This window comes from Bombina bombina, chromosome 1, assembly GCF_027579735.1.
Source record: "Bombina bombina isolate aBomBom1 chromosome 1, aBomBom1.pri, whole genome shotgun sequence".
NCBI classification, from domain to species: Eukaryota; Metazoa; Chordata; class Amphibia; order Anura; family Bombinatoridae; genus Bombina; species Bombina bombina.
This window is the reverse complement of record NC_069499.1, coordinates 935,958,147-935,979,789: the sequence shown is the minus strand read 5'-3', so window position 1 is coordinate 935,979,789 and position 21,643 is coordinate 935,958,147. Positions and strand designations below refer to the sequence as shown.

The following is a 21,643-nucleotide window of genomic DNA, read 5'->3' as shown; positions in this document are numbered from 1 at the left end:
TGGAAGTCTACATCCACTGCCCAAGGATCTGGAACGTCGCAAATCCAAGCCTGCTGAAAGAAGGAAAGGCTGCCCCCTATTTGATCCAGAACTGAATCGGGGGCTGCCCCTTCATGCTGACTTAGCCTCAGCGGAAGGCTTTCTGGATTGCTCACCCTTGTTCCAGGGCTAGCTAGCTCTCCAAGAAGTCTTGGCTTGCTCAGATTTAGAAGATAAGGAAGATCTCTGTCCCTTGAAGTTACAAAAGGAACGAAAATTAGAAGTCTGAAGACCCTTGGGTCTATTCTTCTTATCCTGTGGTAAAAAAACAAAAACTCCCTTTCCACCAGTAACTGTGGAAATGATCTCTGCCAGACCAAGACCAAATAAGGGCTTACCCTTAAAAGGTAGAGATAAAAGCTTGGATTTAGAAGTTACATCTGCAGACCAAGACTTTAACCAAAGGGCTCTGCGGGCTAGTATCGCAAAACTAGAAATCTTGGCTCCCAGCCTAACAACTTGCATACTGGTATCAGAGATAAAAGTATTAGCAAGCTTTAGAGCCTTGATCCTATCCTGGATCTCCTCTATAGTAGTCTCCTCTGAAATTAGATCAGACAATGAGTCACACCAATAAGAGGCTGCATCAGCAACTGTCGCAATACTATCAAACGGAGATGCTCCAGTTTAAATCTAAAATTAACCTGCTCAGAATCTACTGTACTAGGAACTGCAGATTCTGAATCAGAGATCTCGCCCTCAAAAGCTGCAGAGGAATGATCCTTGTTAGAAAACTGAGAAAGACTTACCAAATCAGTCTTGGCAGAATCAGATCCCATAGAAATGTTCTTAGATTTCCTCTTCCTTTTACCAGAACTAGGAAAAGCACTTAGGGCTGCAGAAACTGCAGAAGTCAACTGAGCAGCAAAATCTTTAGGCAAACAAACACTCCCAGAGACTGACTTAGTGGAACAGCAGGGCACTGGATGTGAATCTGTCAAAGACTGGGACATGTTAGCAGAAGGCTGAGACAACCCCTGAACAGCATTATCCTGAGAAAAAGAAGGCTCAGATAAGGAATCCTTATCCTTAGATAATAAAACCTTATTAAGGCAAGGGGAACAAAATTGCACAGGAGGTATAAGCTGGGCATCTGCACAATAAAAACATTTATCAAATGACAGAGAAAGCTTGGGATTGGCATCCATAGTAAATAAAATAGCCCTTTACTTAGCATAGATAAATAATTATTAAAACCACCTTTATACCCCAGCCATGCTGGAGAGACTTACCCAACCGGTAACCAGGAATCCAATCCACACCAGCAGATAAATCCTGTTAAAACTGCAGATCCTAGAAAGCTGCCAACATCAGAGAGAAGCGACAGGCAGGAAAAACGATCTAATACCAGAAAATCCGCTGTCTCCTTGAAAATTCCTTAGAAACAAACTGTTCAGCATTCAGGAAGTAACTGAGTGGTCACATGATCACAAATTCAAAAGTAAGGCACGGTCAAACAACTTTCTTAAAGAGATATTGCCCAAACTAAATAAAAGGTAAACTTTGTGCAAACAAATCCCCATAGCCAAAATAAAAAAAAGCCTTCACATGACAGAACAATGCCCTGAACTGCTGCCCAATAAATCCCCAACCTTTAAAGGGGATATTCAGTCCCATAAGGATCCACCTTGTTCTCTAAGTAACTCCTAAGTGCTGCATCCTTCTCATCTAGAAGGCAAAAGCACTTACCTGTGGATCCCCTGTAGGGCAGGTACAGCAAACAGGTGTGACAGAATCTTCATTGACATAGACCTGTAGATAAAGGAAAAAACAGAATAACCAACCCTGGTTTTCTATATAAGGGTAGCAAAAATGTTGGAAGGTAAGCAAAGACCACCTTGCCGTCTTCCAACTGCTAAAAATCACCATTACTCTTACTAAAGAGACCCAATCCTTGCTTTGCAGGCAAAAGTTCCCATTAAAGGATTAACAACTTGATTTCTTCAGACACCTTCTACGCACATCACCTACAATGTTACACAGGCAAAGAATGACTGGGAATTGTGGGTAATGGGAGGATATTTGAAGCTTTGCTGGGGTGTTCATTGCCTCTACCTGGTGGCCAGGAGTTTAATCCCCACTAGTAATTGAATGGATTTGTGGACTCTCATCAAAAAAACACATTACGCTGTTTTCTGTGTATAGTATCTTACAATCGACTCTATTTTTGTATTAGGGTATTAAGTATTTTGCATATTTTTTCACAACCTTTGCCACCTTTTAGTTTGCAAGAAAAAATAGACAGATCTGTAGGACAGAAATCTTTAGATAATTACTCTGGGATTTGAGAGACAATTTCATACACGTCCATTGAACCATGTCCATGTTCAGCCCATTTTACAATAAAACAACAATTATGTTTTGTATTTCGTACAAATTTCTATGTGTTTTTTTGCACATCCAATGTATTTAAAATTACGATTTAGGCAGTGCATATTGAATACAATTTATTCTGTGTATTGTACATACAAATTTTAAGTTTTTGATCAATTTGATTTTTGGTGAACATTTTTGATGCGCCTTAACAATACAATATTTTCCTGCATATTTTTGTGTCAATAGTTACATTTTTCATTTTGTATAGTTTTTAATCTACGACTTTAATTATGCAGTTTTGTAATTTATGCATCTTCCCATACGAAAATGCAGTAACGAGGCACTGTTTTCAGTGTAAAAAGTGGCTTTAGATTATTCCACCAGAGAAATAGAAGTATGATCACTAGATTCTTAAATAATCTTGCCAGCCCAGATCAAATCATCGGGCCCTTAGTATTGGTCTCAGGGTTTATAGAGAGAAAAAATAAGAAGGATTTTCTTTTTATAAATATAGAGAGATAAGTTAATATGGTTTGCTCTTCCTGGAACCTAAGCCCATTTAATTCGTATTTTTTTTCTTCAATTAGCAGAGACAACTATTTCATATATAAAAATATACCTAAAGAAACAATTTCTCATACATTTTATACTCTGCACTTGGTGTAGCAAGTTGTTATAAACACATTAAGGGGGAAGCAATTTACAGTACACTGTCCCTTTCATTTTTTTATTGGTCTTGTGTTAATGCTCTGCTGCCATTTACCTATTTACATTATTACAATAGGCTCGTCTTGTGAAACGTTTGATCCAAGCTGGTGTGGCTGCTGCTGACATTGCTGTCCTAACTCCATACAATGCCCAAGTGTCAGAGATCACCAAGATGCTACAAGAGCAGGGGATCGGTGGTGCGACAGTTTGCACCATAATGAAGAGCCAAGGTCAATGGGGTTATTGGGTGGGGCTTGTATATCTTCTTCATAGCACCTTTGTTCACTTTGTTACCAAAACACCAACTCTTGGTCCCTTCTGTGTATATTCTGCACTCACTAGAGTGATGCCCTTTGAAAAATAAAACTAATTTTAACACCTCAATTTGTTTAGAATTTCGAATGTTTGTACAACATTCTAACATTAGTTTAATGTAATAGTATTTCTAATTCTATCTTTAAATGTAATATTCGATTCAAATTTTTCTAATTCGAATATTGCAATAATTGGAATAAATTTGAATTTATGCAATATTCAAAATAAAAAAAATTGAATCTATATATTTGTATCTATTATGTATCAATTTACTAAATTCTCTACCACACAAACTATTGAGCTTCTGAACAGTATTTGTTTAATTGAATGTTACATTTGAAATTTTGAATGTGGATATTCGCTCTAATTATGAACATTCGAAAACAAAAGTAACATTGGAAAACCAGAAATAATATTTGATTACCGAATTTTAATGGATTTTCAATTGTCCACAGGATTATTTGTTCTAACAAACTAATTACACTTACACCACATTCACCCATTCCAAATCCTCTGCTAACCTTTGCTTCATGAGTATTATTATGACACTCATCCTTAATATGCTCAGTATTGCTACTCACCATTGTCATTGATATATGTAGTTTACGTTTAGTGCCCTTATCATTTTTTTCTTTTTTTTGTCTTTAAATACAGGCAGTGAATGGAGATATGTAATTTTATCCACTGTACGATCAATATCCATGCAGGAGCTGGACAGCAGACCCACACACAGCTGGCTGAAATTGCACCTTGGTTTCCTGGCAGATCCCAACCAAACAAATGTTGCGCTGACCCGTGCTAAAGAGGGGCTTTGTGTGCTGGGTAAGTAATTAGGTGGTTTTGTGTGGGGGTTTTTAAGAGGGATTAGTGGCTTTGTCTATTTGTGTGGGGGGTTTTAAGAGGGATTAGTGGCTTTGTCTATTTAATGGAAGAGGTTAGTGGTTGTTGACCAGTAGGACATAAATGAGCATAACAAATGTATCTTTAGGACAACAGCTTTTATTTAAAGAAACAGGCCAGCAGCAGGACACACAATATGCAAGTATTGTAATGCTTATGGGATATTCCACTATCAGACCAAACTTGGTCAGTAGTCTTGTTATCCCGGCGTCAAGCTGGAATAATAGGGAATATCCCAGAGCAGAGAAAGTTCACAAAATGAGGTAAGCGGTACTCACAATAGGCAGGATAGTCTTTGACGGCAACAGGTAGGGAATCAGTGATTAGGCAGTTCAAGGGTAAATCACTTGAAGGACTGGAGACAAATAGGATAGCCTTTGACGGCAACAGGTAAAGAAGCCAGCGGTAAGGCAGTTCAAGGGTAAACCACTAGAATGGTCAGGCAGGCAGAGTTCGGCAACAGTAAGGCAGTTCAAAGATTCAAGGGATAAACAGGCAGAGTGGTCAGACAGGCAATGTTCAGCAACTGTATGGCAATCCAGTAGTTTAGGGGTTAAGCAAGCAGAGTAGTCAGACAGGCAGAGTTCGTTAACAATGAGGCAATCCAGAATACAATAATAACGATCACACCCAGGAGCACACAAAGCAACACCTATTCTTGGGCAGTGATAGGCAGAAAGGGAGCAACTTATATAGGCGCAGGATTAGCGCCACAGGAGATCCTGACCGGCTTCAGAGTTAGAGGAGCGTGCAGCAATGATGTCACCGCCGCACGCAACAGGAGCCGACTCAGCCCTAGGCAACGAGCAGAGTAGCAGGCGCCGCGCCCTTAGCAAAAGCTAGAGTGGCGTGGCGTGAACATAGCCCCCCTCCAGGAACCAGAGTCGGCTTTAAAGGATGAGCAGCATGGAATCTGGAGACCAAAGATGGAGCATGCACATCACGGGCAGGAACCCAGGAACGATCCCCCACAGAGTAACCCTTCCAATGTACAAGATACTGCAGTTGTCTGCACCTGTATCTGGAGTCCAGGATCTTAGCAACCTCAAATTCAGGGTCACTATGGACCAGGAGCAGAGGAGGAGGAGCTCTGAGCTGGGTATATCTATTCTTGATGTAAGGCTTGAGTAGTGAGATATGGAAGACTGGGTGTATGCGTAGGGTTTTGGGCAAGGCCACTTTGTAGGCAACAGGAGACAGTCTTTTCAGGACTTTGTAAGGATCGATAAACCTGGGCCCTAATTTGTGACACGGTTGACGTAGACAAATATGTCGAGTAGAGACCCAAACACGTTCACCTACCGAGATGGCACGTACAGAAGATCAGCAAACTTCTTGTATCTAGAGACAGCTGAACGTAGCTGAGAGCGAATACGTTGCCAATGAGTGGTGAAATTAGTAACGTATCGGTCTGCAGCAGGAACCCCTGTGGATTGAGCAGAAAGAGGGAAGACACAAGGCTGATAAACGGCTGTGGCTTGAAGTGGAGAACATCGTAGAGAAGAGTGTCAATCAGTGTTCCTTGCCAGCTCAGCTAGGGGTAACAAATCATACCAATTGGTATAGAGAGAATTAACAAAGGTTCTAAGATAGGCCTCAAGATCCTGATTTACTCTCTCAGTTAGCCTATTGGTCTGAAGATGGTAACCAGAAGACAAGGAAACAGTGGTTGCAATCAACTTACAAAAAGCTCTCCAAAAGGTAGAGATGAATTGTGGACCTCTGTCGGAAAGAATATTCACAGGAATACCATGAAGTCGTACCACATGCAAGAGAAAAAGAGAGGATAATTCTTGGGCAGAAGGCAGTTTCGTTAAGGGTACAAAGTGAGCCAGTCTGGAAAATCGATCCACCACAACCCAGATAACCGTATGATGGTCAGAGGGAGGTCCAAAATGAAGTCCATTGTTATGTGTATCCATGGTTGTTTGGGAATGGACAATGGTTGGAGAAAGCCAGGAGGCAAGGATCGGGGAGTTTTGTTGGCAGCACAAGTCGTGCAGGCTTTCACATAATCCTAAGCGTCAGACTTCATAGTAAGCCACCATACATGTCAGGAAAGAAGTTTAAAAGTCCATGTCAAACCAGGATGTCATGAGAGTTTACTATCATGAGCCCATGATAGCACAGGAGGTTCAGAGGTACAAAAAGGATATCGGAAGCCACAGGGCTTCAGGAGGTTTTCTAGACTGGGCACGTTGTAGTCTTTGAAGAAGGGTGGTATTCAGTTGAGCCATCACACAGGAGGGAGGTATGATATGTTCAATAGGAGCTTCAGAGGAATCACTAGAGTGAGGAAACTGACGGGAAAGGGCATCAGCCTTCTTGTTTTTTTTCCCCAGGAAGATAAGAGACCTAAAATGGGAGAAGAACAAGGCCCACCTGGCCTGTCAAGGATTGAGTCGATGAGCAGTCTCTAGGTAAGTCAGATTCTTGTGGTCAGTGAGAATCTGAATGGGATTAGCAGTGCCCTCTAGCCAATGGCGCCATTTAGTCAAGGCCATCTTAATGGCCAAGAGCTCACGATTACCCACGTCATAATTCCTCTCTGCAGGAGTAAAGTGTTTAGAGAAAAAGGCTACAGGGTGCAACTTGGAGGTTAAAGGATCCCTTTGGGTTAGAACTGCTCCAGCCCCTATCTCGGAGGCATCAACCTCTAAAGTGAACTGTAGGTCAGGATCAGGATGGCGGAGCACAGGAGCAGAACAAAAGGCTTTTTTCAGACAAGAGAAGGCGTGTATGGCTTCAGGAGGCCAATGTTTACAGTGTTTGTTCCGTTTTGTCAGTTCAGTGAGTGGAGCGACTGTTTGGGAAAAGTTCTTTACAAACTTGCGGTAATAATTGGAGAACTCCAAGAATCTCTGTAGTTCCTTTAATGAAGTGGGTTGAGGCCATTCCAAAACGACGGTAAGCTTAGCAGGATCCATGGCAAAACCCTCCTTTGAGATAACATAACTAAGGAACTGGATCTGAACTTGATCAAACTCACATTTTTCTAGTTTGGCTACCAGAGAATTGTCTCTGAGACGTAAAAGTACCTGTCTCACGTGTTTATGATGCTCCTCCAGAGTGGAGGAGAAAATAAGGATATCATCCAGGTAGACGATGATGCTTGAGTGCGATTGAGGAGGTACCGGAAGACATTGTTGACAAAAGCCTGGAAGACTGCAGGGGCGTTACACAGCCCAAAGGGCATTACGAGGTATTTGTAATGCCCCGATCTTGTGTTGAAGACGGTCTTCTATTCGTGGCCTGGGAAGATACGAATCAGATTGTATTCCCCACGTAGGTCCAGCTTGGTGAAGAAGCGAGCATTCTGAAGTGAATCATACAGTTCAGTGATCAACGGAATGGGATAGCGATTCTTGATAGTTATGTTGTTCAAGGCCCTGTAGTCGATACAGGGTCTGAGCTCACCATCCTTCTTACTGATGAATAAGAAGCCTGCCCCAGCAGGAGAGGAGGAAGGGCGAATGAAACCTTTAGCTAGGTTCTCTTTGATGTACTCCTCCATGGACTTGGTTTCAGCTTTGGATAGTGGATAAGTCCTCCCTTTAGGAAGTGGGGCCCTTGAGAAAGAGGTCAATTTCACAATCGTAAGGACGGTGGGGTGGTAGCACATCGGCTGCCTTTCTTTTCAAACACATCTGTGAAGTCCGCATATACTGAGGGAAGGCTTGGAGGGGTCTGTAGACTTGCTATGGGGATGTGGAGCAGAGGAGTAACCTTAGCAAGGCAGGAGTGGAAACAGGAGGTACCCCAGGAGGCCAGCTGTCTTTCAGCAAAGTCGATCTGTGGATTGTGTATGTGAAGCCAAGGAAGACCAAGGATGACAGGCTGTGCTGGGGAATGAATGTCCTCGAACTGCAGCTGTTCGGTATGAAGGACCCCCACAGTCAGGGTCAGGGGCGCTGACTTGAAATAGATCAACCCTGAACCAAGGGGAGTGCCATCCAGAGTAGTTATTTTGAGACAATGTCTTTTCTGCAGAAGAGGCAACCCAGCTTGAATCATAAAACGGTGATCCAGAAAGTTTCCAGCTGCCCCAGAATCAATGAAGGCTTGAGTATGGACAGAATTCTAAAAGAAGGTAAGGGTAACAGGTACCAGGATCGGAGAGGAGTGAGGGGATTTAGTAGTGATCATGCTTAGAGGTACCCCAGTGTTATCCTCTAAGCATTGGCTTTTTCCGGGCGAATGTCACAATTCTGTAGTTGGTGGGAGTTAGAACCACAATAAAAGCATAGTCTCAATCTCCTTCTTCTATGTCTTTCAGACTCTATGGGTTTGAAGGAGGAAAGATCCATGGGTTCCTCTACTGGGGTAGCTGGAGATGTTGAAGGGGTAAACGATACTGAAGAGACTGATCGAATAGAAGGACGGGAGGGAAGGATTCTCCGAGTTTTGTCTCTCTCGGCTTGTCTCTCCTGGAAGTGTTATAAAATCATCTAAGGAAGAAGGAACATCACGATAAGTAATTTCATCTTTGATGCGTTCATGCAGACCTCTCCTAAAGGCTGCCTTAAGAGCACTGCCATCCCAAGTGGTCTCAAGTGCCAAGGTGCGAAACTCGATGGTAAATTGTGCCACAGTTCTATTGCCGTGGCGGAGATCCAGGAGAGAATACTCTGCAGCAGAAGTACGGCCAGAATTCCCAAACACAGAAGATAATGCAGAAATGAAAGCATCATCATCGGTCAGGAGTGGAGCGTTCTGTTCCAAAAGGGGAGAGACCCAGGCTAGGGCCTTGTCTTTCAGTAAGAAAATTATAAAGGTGACCCTTGACTGATGAGACTGAAAGGTGTGAGGATCATTGCGAAAGTGTAGCCTGCACTGGTTAAGAAAACCCCTACAATCAGTAGTACCTTCATATTTTTCAGTTAATGGTATCCGGGGTAAACTTACAGAAGCAGGGGAAGAAGTTGCAGTACTAGGAGCAGAGACTGGCGGTACAACAAGAGGAGCGGTATTCTTCGCTGCAACTAGTGAAGAGAGTTGAGCGGTTATAGCCTCTAGTTTGGAATCCACACTCAGCAACTGTACTGTATGGGTTCCCAACATCTGTCCTTGAAGATAAACTGCTCTTGCTTCCTCATTTGGGTCCATGGCCCAAGTATAATGTAATGCTTGTGGGATATTCCACTATCAGACCAAACTTGGCCAGTAGTCTTGTTATGCCGGCGTCAAGCTAGAATGATAGGGAATATCCCAGAGCAGAGAGAGTTCGCAAACATGAGGTAAGCGGTACTCACAATAGGCAGGGTAGTCTTTGACGGCAACAGGTAGGGAATCAGTGGTTAGGCAGTTTAAGGGTAAATCACTTGAAGGACTGGAGACAAACAGGTTAGCCTTTGACGGCAACAGGTAAAGAAACCAGCGGTAAGGCAGTTCAAGGGTAAACCACTAGAATGGTCAGGCAGGCAGAGTTCGGCAACAGTAAGGCAGTCCAAAGATTCAAGGGATAAACAGGCAGAGTGGTCAGACAGGCAATGTTCAGCAACTGTATGGCAATCCAGTATTTAGGGGTTAAGCAAGCAGAGTAGTCAGACAGGCAGAGTTCATTAACAGTGAGGCAATCCAGTAGTTTAGGGGTTAAGCAAGCAGAGTAGTCAGACAGGCAGAGTTCATTAACAGTGAGGCAATCCAGCAGTTTATGGGTTAAGCAAGCAGAGTAGCCAGACAGGCAGAGTTTGTTAACAATGAGGCAATCCAGTACTTTAGGGGTTAAGCAAGCAGAGTAGTCACACAGGTAGAGTTCAATAACAATATGGCAATCCAGAATACAATAATAACGATCACACCCAGGAGCACATAAAGCAACACCTATACTTGGGCGGTGATAGGCAGAAAGTGAGCAACTTACATAGGCGCAGGATTCGCACCACAGTAGATCCTGACCGGCTTCAGAGTTAGAGGAGCTTGCGGCGATGACATCATCCCAGCACGAAACAGGAGCCGACTCAGCCCTAGGCAACGAGCAGATGTCCCTACCAACAGCTAGAGAGGCACGGCGTGACAAGTATTAGCCAGCAGGACACACTCTGAGAAGGTAATGGCCAGCAAGATACTGTGAGGCTTCATTTTAGTCACCAGATTGTACTCAGCCAGCTCCCTAGTCCCTACTTGCTGGTTACTAAATAGTAATGGTACCTGATGTCTCATTGCTAAGACCAATAGCCAGAGAGCTTTTTACCCAAGTTGATACTACACTGGTACCTATGTTATGTAGTTGCCATGGTTTTAAACATTAGTTGCCATGGTTTTAAACTAAACAATGTGGGCCAGATTACAAGTGGAGCGCTAATGATAGTGCGGGTTGGAATATGCAATATTGCTGGATCTCGCTAACATTAGGGCAAAATTTGATATTACAATTCCATGGTAAATCGCATTTACCAGAGAAGGGATAGCGTGGCCGACATCGCTCTAGCGCAACCTATATTTTCAATGGAGATTTAGAACACGCTATTCTTGTGCTCATATTACAAGTTGAAAGTTCTAAGTTGCGCTTCAGTGAAAGCCAAAACTGAGCTAGAATACTTGAGACCTGAAGTAAAGTGTAAGGGTTAAAAAAAGTTGCATACTACACATCCACAACATATTAAAATAAACTATAACAATCATATATACACCTTTTAATAAAAATATATAATTTTAATATTGATAAAAAAGCTTTTAAAAGGGTTAAGAAAGGATACAGTATATGGCAAAGTGTTTGACTTGGAGAGGCTCCAATGTATGTATATATATACATGTATGTGTGTGTGTGTATTTATACATATATGTGTGTATATATATATATATATATATATATATATATATATATACAGTATATATATATATATATATATATATATATATATATATATATATATATATATGTATAAATGTGTATACTTGTGTATTTATGTGTTTATAGGTGTAAATATGTATGTGCACATATATACACAAATATGAGCCCTTCACAGGCAAATATCTTAAAAACATGCAATATCATTTTTATTCATTTTTAATATGTTTCAATGTGTTTTGAAAAATAAATTCTTATGTTCTTCAGTTAGAAGAAAATGTTCTTTTTATTTTTAAATATATATTATATACTATCCAATAAAAATATAGCAAAGTTCTTCTCAGTTGATTGACTCCTATGCCAGCCAACAAGCATGCAAGTTTCACTCTTGCTCTTGACCAGTCCTCACCTCATTAGGATACTGCACAAAATGTTATAAAAGGTCCCTGTCTGTCAGTTTTCTTTGAATTCATGCTTGGTCAGCTTGCTTGTAACTTGCTTGTGTCAGAGAGTGCTGTCTGCATTGTGCAAACATACAAAGAATCCAAAATGTAAACACACACAGGAACAGCAGAGCAACGTTTCGGGAGTAACACCTTTGTCAAGCTAAATTTTAACTGTTCACAACATCAATTTATACATCAATTTATACATAGCCCCCATTAGAGGGCTCTAAAGAGCATATAAAAATTAACCCTATCATATCCATTAAGAAATCATTACATATTATGACAAATAACTTGATATACATGTTTGCATTGTTTATCAAAAGTCTATTAAGGTACAATAGAGTATGTGGTAAACCTAGCCACTTCTGGACTATAATGTAAGAAAGGTTGTCTATAGGCTGTATTGTGTGCTATGTAGATGTGACAGACCCTTCTGTCAGTACTGAAGGAGTTAACTGTGTTCAGCTTTAAGAAACTTACTGTCATTAAAGTTAGTGATAAACAGTCCATTGTTTAATCACCCTCAGAGAGCAGGCGCCTAGGGATAAGGAAAGCCAAATGTGTTTAAGTTGTTATCTCTATTGTGGTCTGTCCAAGGGTGTGGTTCCTCCATCTAATGTACAACATTCTTTCAACCCCCCTTCTGGGGGGTCAGACCTGCATAAATACTAGGCATAGCCTTTTAATAAATGTCATTCTGTTTTAAACCTGAAAACTGGCTGGGTTGTGAATTGCTGATTCCCTATGCAGGACATTGTTCCCTGGTGTTAACCCTTGGTTTCCTGTTGGTACCGTTACAATTGGTGGCAAGCGACGGAATGAACCTTATCGCCCAGAAGAGCAACTACACAAGCCAGTAACCTCAGGAAGAGGGGGATTACTACAATACTGACTAAGATGGAAGGAGTACCAGGGACCGAAGTGAAGGGAGATGGATTATTCTAAGCTAAAGAGACAAACGTTAAAGGAACTGCTAGAAGCCAGGGGAAAGATAGGCAGCAGCAAACCCAAGGCTATATTAATTGCCTAGCTGATGGAGGGAGACAGCCATGGAGGAGACCCTATACCAGAGGGAAATGAGGACCAGGCTGGAATTTTTACCCCAACCTGTACCACGGGATATGCTATCCGTGGTAATGGCAGATGTGCAGGAGTACGTGATGGCACACAGTCCGCGGAATGCATCCTCCCGAGCAGAATCCATTTTGGACGCACTCAGCAACCCAGTAAGACCCAAAATCCCATACCATGCATTTAAAATGTTTTGTGAGGAGAAGGATGAGATCGATGGGTATTTACAGGATTTTGAGAGACTGTGCGAGTTACATGATTTGGAGCAGTCCGTATGGGTGCCGGTGCTAGCAGGCAAGCTAGCCGGTAGGGCAGCGGAAGCGTATCGTGCTGTACCCAGGGAGGACAGCAAGGATTACGCTAAAGTGAAGAGAGCGATCTTGGAAAGATATGCCATTACCCCAGAGGCATACCGGCGCAAGTTTAGAGGCCTGCGCAAGCCAGAAAGAGATTCACATGCAGAGTGGGCCCACAAGCTGGATCAAGCATCTCAAGGGTGGATACAGGCCAGCCAAGCTACCACCATGGAAGAATTGCGACAACTGATGCTGTTGGAGCAATTCTTTAACGGCTTGTCCCCAGAAGCCCAAGAGTGGGTGAGAGATCGAAAACCCCTCACCTTAACCGAAGCAGCCAGATTAGCAGACCAGCATTTTGATGCCAGGAGGCACCATGGACTACAGCCTAACAACCCCACAGCGGCACCTTTTCGCCCAGCCCCATGGAATCCACCACCCCCCTCACGATACAACGGACGGGCGAATATACAATGCCACACCTGCAAGCAGTGGGGACATATGGCACGTGAGTGCACCCAAAATCGGAGCAGACAAGCTTGGAACCAGGTCAGACAGAACCTGGCCCCAAGGGCGGCTGCTCACCATTACCAAACGGAGCCAGCCGCTCATGAGGTGTTGAGTACCCAAGCCGAGGAACCCCTGGGAATTCTGCATGAGGTGATGTCGGTCCGGGCCACCGATAACCGGCAACATCACCGCCAGCTGGTGACCATAGAGGGGAAGGAGGTCCAGGGACTTCGGGATTCGGGAGCTACTTTAACCCTGATAGCTCCCCATTTGGTGCCGGATACAGCACACACTGGCGGATCCGTGGCAGTACGAGGGGCAGGGGGAGCGGTATACCGATTGCCCACTGCTAGAGTGGAGTACAGACCCCCAGTCACCCCAGCAGCTGCCAGTTACCAGCCCCCGGCGCACCGCTATACCACACGGCCTCCGGCCACGAACTACCCTCAGAGAGCCCGGTTCAATTCGCGGGGCTACTCACAACCTATTCGGTGCTTTGGATGTAAGCAACTAGGGCACAAAAGACCAGAGTGTCCCCTAAACGCAGCGAATCAAGCACAGTCCTGGAGAAGACCCGCCGGCGGAATCCCACATAATCCTCAGCCTGCGGCCCGCTACGTAGAGGCGCCAGAATGCTGGGGCAGCCTACATGAAGCAGACCCCATGCAAGCTGCCCACCGGAATAACCGGCAACGGGTTAAAGTGAATGGGAAGGAGGTCAGTGGTCTACGGGATACTGGTGCTACCATGACCTTGCTTCAAGAGAACTTGGTGTCTGAGAAACAGCACATTGGAGACACTGTGGCTGTGAGGGTAGCAGGGGGCACTGTGTTCCGCCTACCTGTTGCCAGGGTACATTTGGATTGGGGAGTGGGCGCTAGACCTGTGAATGTGGGGGTCAAGAAGGACTTACCTGCTGATGTTCTCCTTGGAAATGACTTGGCCCCCCTTGTTTCTGCCTATGCTCCCATGGGTCCCGCTGATGTTAACCCTGGGACTACCCAAGCCCAGTCCCTTCGGGAAGAGGTACATTTTAACCGTGGTGGACTACGCCACTAGGTACCCCGAGACCATTGCTCTCTCCAACATCCATGCAGAGACGGTAGCTGAAGCCCTATTTGAGGAGCTACAACCTAGTTTGGTTTACTTACAAGTTGCTGTTACCTTTTATATTTTAATCAGGGCTCTCAAAAAGTTGCAGCCGTACCTGTATGGACAACCTTTTTCCTTACTCACAGATCACAACCCGTTGGTGTGGCTGAAATGTGTGGCCGGGGACAATGCCAGGCTGCTGCGCTGGAGTTTGGCGCTGCAGCCCTTCGACTTTACCATCCATTACCGCCCAGGGAAACAAAACGGTAACGCCGACGGGTTGCCCAGACAAACTGAACTTGAAAAGTGATCTGTGAGTACTTCCCCGGACATCCCCAAGCCGATCCGTTGGGATCAGACTGTGTATGCCGGCTTGGTTCTGGGGGAGCATTGTGGCAAACCTAGCCACTTCTGGACTATAATGTAAGAAAGGTTGTCTATAGGCTGTATTGTGTGCTATGTAGATGTGACAGACCCTTCTGTCAGTACTGAAGGAGTTAACTGTGTTCAGCTTTAAGAAACTTACTGTCATTAAAGTTAGTGATAAACAGTCCATTGTTTAATCACCCTCAGAGAGCAGACGCCTAGGGATAAGGAAAGCCAAATGTGTTTAAGTTGTTATCTCTATTGTGGTCTGTCCAAGGGTGTGGTTCCTCCATCTAATGTACAACATTCTTTCAACCCCCCTTCTGGGGGGGTCAGACCTGCATAAATACTAGGCATAGCCTTTTAATAAATGTCATTCTGTTTTAAACCTGAAAACTGGCTGGGTTGTGAATTGCTGATTCCCTATGCAGGACATTGTTCCCTGGTGTTAACCCTTGGTTTCCTGTTGGTACCGTTACAGAGTACAATAATATATTTCCTACATATGATAAGAAAGCAAAAAAGGAATTCATATATACATATTCAATGTTACATATAAATTATTTCAAGAACAACATAACCAGAAATTTCATATCCAAAGATTACAAAAATATTACAAAAAAAGGCATATCCTTTACAGAGGGATTATTTACAAAAACACAGATAGATCTAACTCTCTATTTAACCCAGAGGGCTCTAATGTGCCAAGCTTATGAATCCAGAATGATTCCCGTTGTTTTAATAAACGTTCTCTATCACCACCACGACGTGGTCTATGTACACATTCAGTTACCTGAAACCTAAGTTGGTTTATCGCATGACCCATTTTTAAGAAGTGGTATGCCACTGGTGCAGTAACTTTTTTCGTAGGTATATTACTTTTATGTTCAATTATCCGATCGCGGATGCTACGGGTAGTTTCACCAATGTAACACCGACCACAAGGGCATTTAATTACATAAATTACAAAGGCAGAGTGACATGTAAGGTATCCATTAATATTATATTTATGGCCAGTGGTTGGATGGTAAAACATAGATCCTTTAATAAAGTTTCCACAGGAACAGCCTAAACAAGGGAAACAACCATTACTTTTCTTTGTAATATAACTTTGAGTATTCTCTTTCTTGCTAGTGCCAATGTCAGCTCTAACTAAATGTTGTTGCAAATTTGGTCCTCTTTTATACACCAACATAGGGGTATTTCTAAACTCAACCACTTCAGGGGTACATTTACTTAAAATGTTCCAATGTTTCCTAATGAATTTCTGGATAACACAACTTTGGGCATTGTATTCAGAGACAAAAATCATTCTTTGGTTATCTTTTTTTATCTTTTAATTTCCTTTTCTTGGAGCATAATAAAGACTCTCTTGGGGTAGATAGAGCAAATTGTTTCTCATTTTTGATAATGGTCTCCGGGTAACCCCGCTCCAAAAACCTATCACTCATCTCATCTAATCTATAATTAGAAACCTTTTCATCAGACACAATCTTTCGGACCCTAAGGAATTGACTTCTAGGGAGTGCTTTAAATAAAGAGGGAAGATGGGCACTATCATAGTGTAAAAGACTATTACGATCAGTTTCTTTTCTATATAAGTCAACTTGTAAACCAGATTTAGATTTAATAATTCTTGTGTCCAAAAATGCCATACTCTCTTCACTCCATGATAACTTAAATTTAATGTGACTTGTAGTGACATTCAGATCATCAACAAAAGCCAAGAGGGATCCAACGTCGCCCAACCAAATGCCGAAAATATCGTCGATATAGCGCCACCAACAGGCGCCATATCTATTGAAGCCTTGAATAGCCTTAAATCTAATACAGATATAATCTTGAAAAGAGCCGATAAAGGCGGTGCTATTGTTGCTTTAAATAGAATATACTATATTGATGAAATAAGAGAACATCTTAGTGCCACAGACGTTTACAAAAAACTCTCCTGTAACCCGGTAATTTTGATACAAAAAGAGATCAAATGTATCTCCTGTAATGCTTTATCTAATGATTTAATTGACAAAGAAGTGTTTAAATTTGTGAATATAGAACATCATCGTACTCCTGTACTGTACACCCTCTCGAAAGTACATAAAGATGCCAAGAAGCCCCCCGGCCGCCCTATTGTTTCCAGTAATGGCTCAGTAACTACTAATATCTCAATCTTCTTGAATAAGATACAAAGACCGTATGTGGAATTATCCACTTCATTTATAAAAGACACAGGTGATTTTTTGCAGAAGATTGATACATTGAATTTATTTACAGATAAGTATTTACTATTCAGCCTTGATGTGGAAAGTTTGTACACGTCCATAACTCATGAAAGTGGTTTAGGTGGTTTTTTATCCATTTACTTGAAATTGTCCTATATTGTAATTACTTCTTGTTTGAAGATGATTATTACTTGCAAGTGCAAGGTACAGCCATGGGATCCAATGTCGCCCCCAATTATGCTAATATTTTTATGAATGTTTATGAAGAGAAATTCATTTTTTCCTCATGATTTATTCAATAAATATGGCGCCTGTTGGTGGCGCTATATCGACGATATTTTCGGCATTTGGTTGGGCGATGTTGGATCCCTCTTGGCTTTTGTTGATGATCAGAATGTCAATACAAGTCACATTAAATTTAAGTTATGATGGACTGAAGAGAGCATGGTATTTTTGGACACAAGAATTATTAAATCTAAATCTGGTTTACAAGTTGACTTATATAGAAAAGAAACTGATCTTAATAGTCTTTTACGCTATGATAGTGCCCATCCTCCCTCTTTATTTAAAGCACTCCCTAGAAGTCAATTGCTTAGGGTCCGAAAGATTGTGTCTGATGAAGAGGTTTCTAATTATAGATTAGATGAGATGAGTGATAGGTTTTTGGAGTGGGGTCACCCGGAGACCATTATCAAAAATTAGAAACAATTTGCTCTATCTACCCCAAGAGAGTCTTTATTATGCTCCAAGAAAAGGAAATTAAAAGATAGCCAAAGAATGATTTTTGTCTCTGAATACAATACCCAAAGTTGTGTTATCCAGAGAATCATTAGGAAACATTGGAACATTTTAAGTAAATGTAACCCTGAAGTGGTTGAGTTTAGAAATACCCCTATGTTGGCGTATAAAAGAGGACCTAATTTGCAACAACATTTAGTTAGAGCTGACATTGGCACTAGCAAGAAAGAGAATACTCAAAGTTATATTACAAAGAAAAGCAATGATTGTTTCCCTTGTTTAGGCTGTTCCTGTTGTGGAAACCTTATTAAAGGATCTATGTTTTACCATCCAACCACTGGCCATAAATATAATATTAATGGATACCTTACATGTCACTCTGCCTTTGTAATTTACGTAATTAAATGCCCTTGTGGGCGGAGTTACATTGGTGAAACTACCCGTAGCATCCGCGATCGGATAATTGAACATAAAAGTAATATACGTACGAAAAAGTTACTGCACCAGTGGCATACCACTTCTTAAAATGGGTCATGCGATAAACCAACTTAGGTTTCAGGTAACTGAATGTGTACATAGACCATGTCGTGGTGGTGATAGAGAACGTTTATTAAAACAACGGGAATCATTCTGGATTCATAAGCTTGGCACATTAGAGCCCTCTGGGTTAAATAGAGAGTTAGATCTATGTTTTTGTAAATAATCCCTCTGTAAAGGATATGCCTTTTTTGTAATCTTTGGATATGAAATTTCTGGTTATGTTGTTCTTGAAATAATTTATATGTAACATTGAATGTGTATATATGAATTCCTTTTTTGCTTTCTAATCATATGTAGGAAATATATTATTGTATTCTATTGTACCTTATTAGACTTTTGATAAACAATGTAAACATGTATATCAAGTTATTTGTCATAATATGTAATGATTTCTTAATGGATATGATAGGGTTAATTTCTCTTGTTAAGTGTATCCAGTCCACGGATCATCCATTACTTGTGGGATATTCTCCTTCCCAACAGGAAGTTGCAAGAGGATCACCCACAGCAGAGCTGCTATATAGCTCCTCCCCTCACTGCCATATCCAGTCATTCTCTTGCAACTCTCAACAAAGATGGACGTAGTAAGAGGAGAGTGGTGTATTATAGTTAGTTTTTTAACTTCAATCAAAAGTTTATTTTTAAATGGTACCGGAGTGTACTGTTTATCTCAGGCAGTATTTAGAAGAAGAATCTGCCTGCGTTTTCTATGATCTTAGCAGAAGTAACTAAGATCCTTTGCTGTTCTCACACATTCTGAGGAGTGAGGTACTTCAGAGGGGGAATGGCGTGCAGGTTTTCCTGCAATAAGGTATGTGCAGTTAATATTTTTCTAGGGATGGAATTTGCTAGAAAATGCTGCTGATACCGAAGTAATGTAAGTAAAGCCTTAAATGCAGTGATAGCGACTGGTATCAGGCTTATTAATAGAGATACATACTCTTATAAAAATGTATTTTAAAACGTTTGCTGGCATGTTTAATCGTTTTTTTATATATGTTTGGTGATAAAACTTATTGGGGCCTAGTTTTTTCCACATGGCTGGCTTGAATTTTGCCTAGAAACAGTTCCCTGAGGCTTCCCACTGTTGTAATATGAGTGGGAGGGGCCTATTTTAGCGCTTTTTTGCGCAGCAAAAATTACAGACACAGACATCCTGCTTCTTCCTGCATGATCCAGGACTTCTCTAGAGGGCTCAAAAGGCTTCAAAAGTCGTATTGAGGGAGGTAAAAAGCCACAGTAGAGCTGTGGCAGTTGTTGTGACTGTTTTAAAAAACGTTTTTTGTCAATTGTTATTCCGTTTTTGGTATTAAGGGGTTAATCATCCATTTGCAAGTGGTGCAATGCTCTGCTAACTTATTACATACACTGTGAAAATTTCGTTAGTGTAACTGCATTTTTTCACTGTTATTTCAAATTTGGACAAAATTTGTGTTTCTTAAAGGCGCAGTAGCGTTTTTTATATTGCTTGTAAACTTGTTTTAAAGTGTTTTCCAAGCTTGCTAGTTTCATTGCTAGTCTGTTTAAACATGTCTGACACAGATGAATCTACTTGTTCATTATGTTTGAAAGCCATGGTGGAGCCCCATAGGAGAATGTGTACTAAATGTATTGATTTCACTTTAAATAATAAAGATCAGTCTTTATCTATAAAAGAATTATCACCAGAGGATTCTGTCGAGGGGGAAGTTATGCCGACTAACTCTCCCCACGTGTCAGAACCTTCGCCTCCCACTCAGGGGACGCACGCTAGTATGGCGCCAAGTACATCAGGGACGCCCATAGCGATTACCTTGCAGGACATGGCTGCAATCATGAATAATACCCTGTCAGAGGTATTATCTAGATTGCCTGAATTCAGAGGCAAGCACGATAGCTCTGGGATTAGGAGAGATACAGAGCGCGCAGGTGCTGTAAGAGCCATGTCTGATACTGCGTCACAGTATGCAGAACATGAGGACGGAGAGCTTCATTCTGTGGGTAACATCTCTGACTCGGGGAAACCTGATTCAGAGATTTCTAATTTTAAATTTAAGCTTGAGAACCTCCGTGTATTGCTTGGGGAGGTATTAGCTGCTCTGAATGACTGTAACACAGTTGCAATTCCAGAGAAATTGTGTAGGCTGGATAGATACTATGCGGTGCCGGTGTGTAGTGATGTTTTTCCTATACCTAAAAGGCTTACAGAAATTATTAGCAAGGAGTGGGATAGACCCGGTGCGCCCTTTTCGTCACCTCCTATATTTAGAAAAATGTTTCCAATAGACGCCACTAAACGGGACTTATGGCAGACGGTCCCTAAGGTGGAGGGAGCAGTTTCTACTTTAGCAAAGCGTACCACTATCCCGGTTGAGGACAGTTGTGCTTTTTCAGATCCAATGGATAAAAAATTGGAGGGTTACCTTAAGAAAATGTTTATTCAACAAGGTTTTATTTTACAGCCCCTTGCATGCATTGCGCCTGTCACTGCTGCGGCGGCATTCTGGTTTGAGGCCCTGGAAGAGGCCATTCATACAGCTCCATTGGATGAAATTACTGACAAGCTTAGAACGCTTAAGCTAGCTAACTCATTTGTTTCTGATGCCATTGTTCATTTGACTAAACTAACGGCTAAGAATTCCGGATTCGCCATCCAGGCGCGTAGGGCATTATGGCTTAAATCCTGGTCAGCTGACGTGACTTCTAAGTCTAAATTACTCAACATTCCTTTCAAGGGGCAGACCTTATTCGGGCCTGGCTTGAAAGAAATTATTGCTGACATTACTGGAGGCAAGGGTCATACCCTTCCTCAGGACAGGGCCAAATCAAAGGCCAAACAGTCTAATTTCCGTGCCTTTCGAAATTTCAAGGCAGGAGCAGCATCAACTTCCTCCGCTTCAAAACAAGAGGGAACTGTTGCTCATTCCAGACAGGCCTGGAAACCTAACCAGTCCTGGAACAAGGGCAAGCAGACCAGAAAGCCTGCTGCTGCCCCCAAGACAGCATGAAGAAACAGCCCCCTATCCGGAAACGGATCTAGTGGGGGGCAGACTTTCTCTCTTCGCCCAGGCGTGGGCAAGAGATGTTCAGGATCCCTGGGCGTTGGAGATCATATCTCAGGGATATCTTCTGGACTTCAAAGCTTCTCCTCCACAAGGGAGATTTCATCTTTCAAGGTTATCAGCAAACCAGATAAAGAAAGAGGCATTCCTAAGCTGTGTGCAAGACCTCCTAGTAATGGGAGTGATCCATCCAGTTCCGCGGACGGAACAAGGACAGGGGTTTTATTCAAATCTGTTTGTGGTTCCCAAGAAA

General features: G+C 42.2%; 1 protein-coding gene across 1 annotated transcript in view; it reads left to right on the top strand.

Moving 5' to 3' along the window:
* Positions 1–21,643, top strand: part of HELZ2 (helicase with zinc finger 2) — a 463,733-nt gene that overhangs the window by 431,008 nt on the left and 11,082 nt on the right. Inside the window, exons 17-18 of the mRNA XM_053715946.1 lie at positions 3,140–3,293; positions 4,033–4,200. Coding sequence (XP_053571921.1) covers positions 3,140–3,293; positions 4,033–4,200 — 322 coding nt within the window. The remainder of the gene's footprint in view (positions 1–3,139; positions 3,294–4,032; positions 4,201–21,643) is intronic.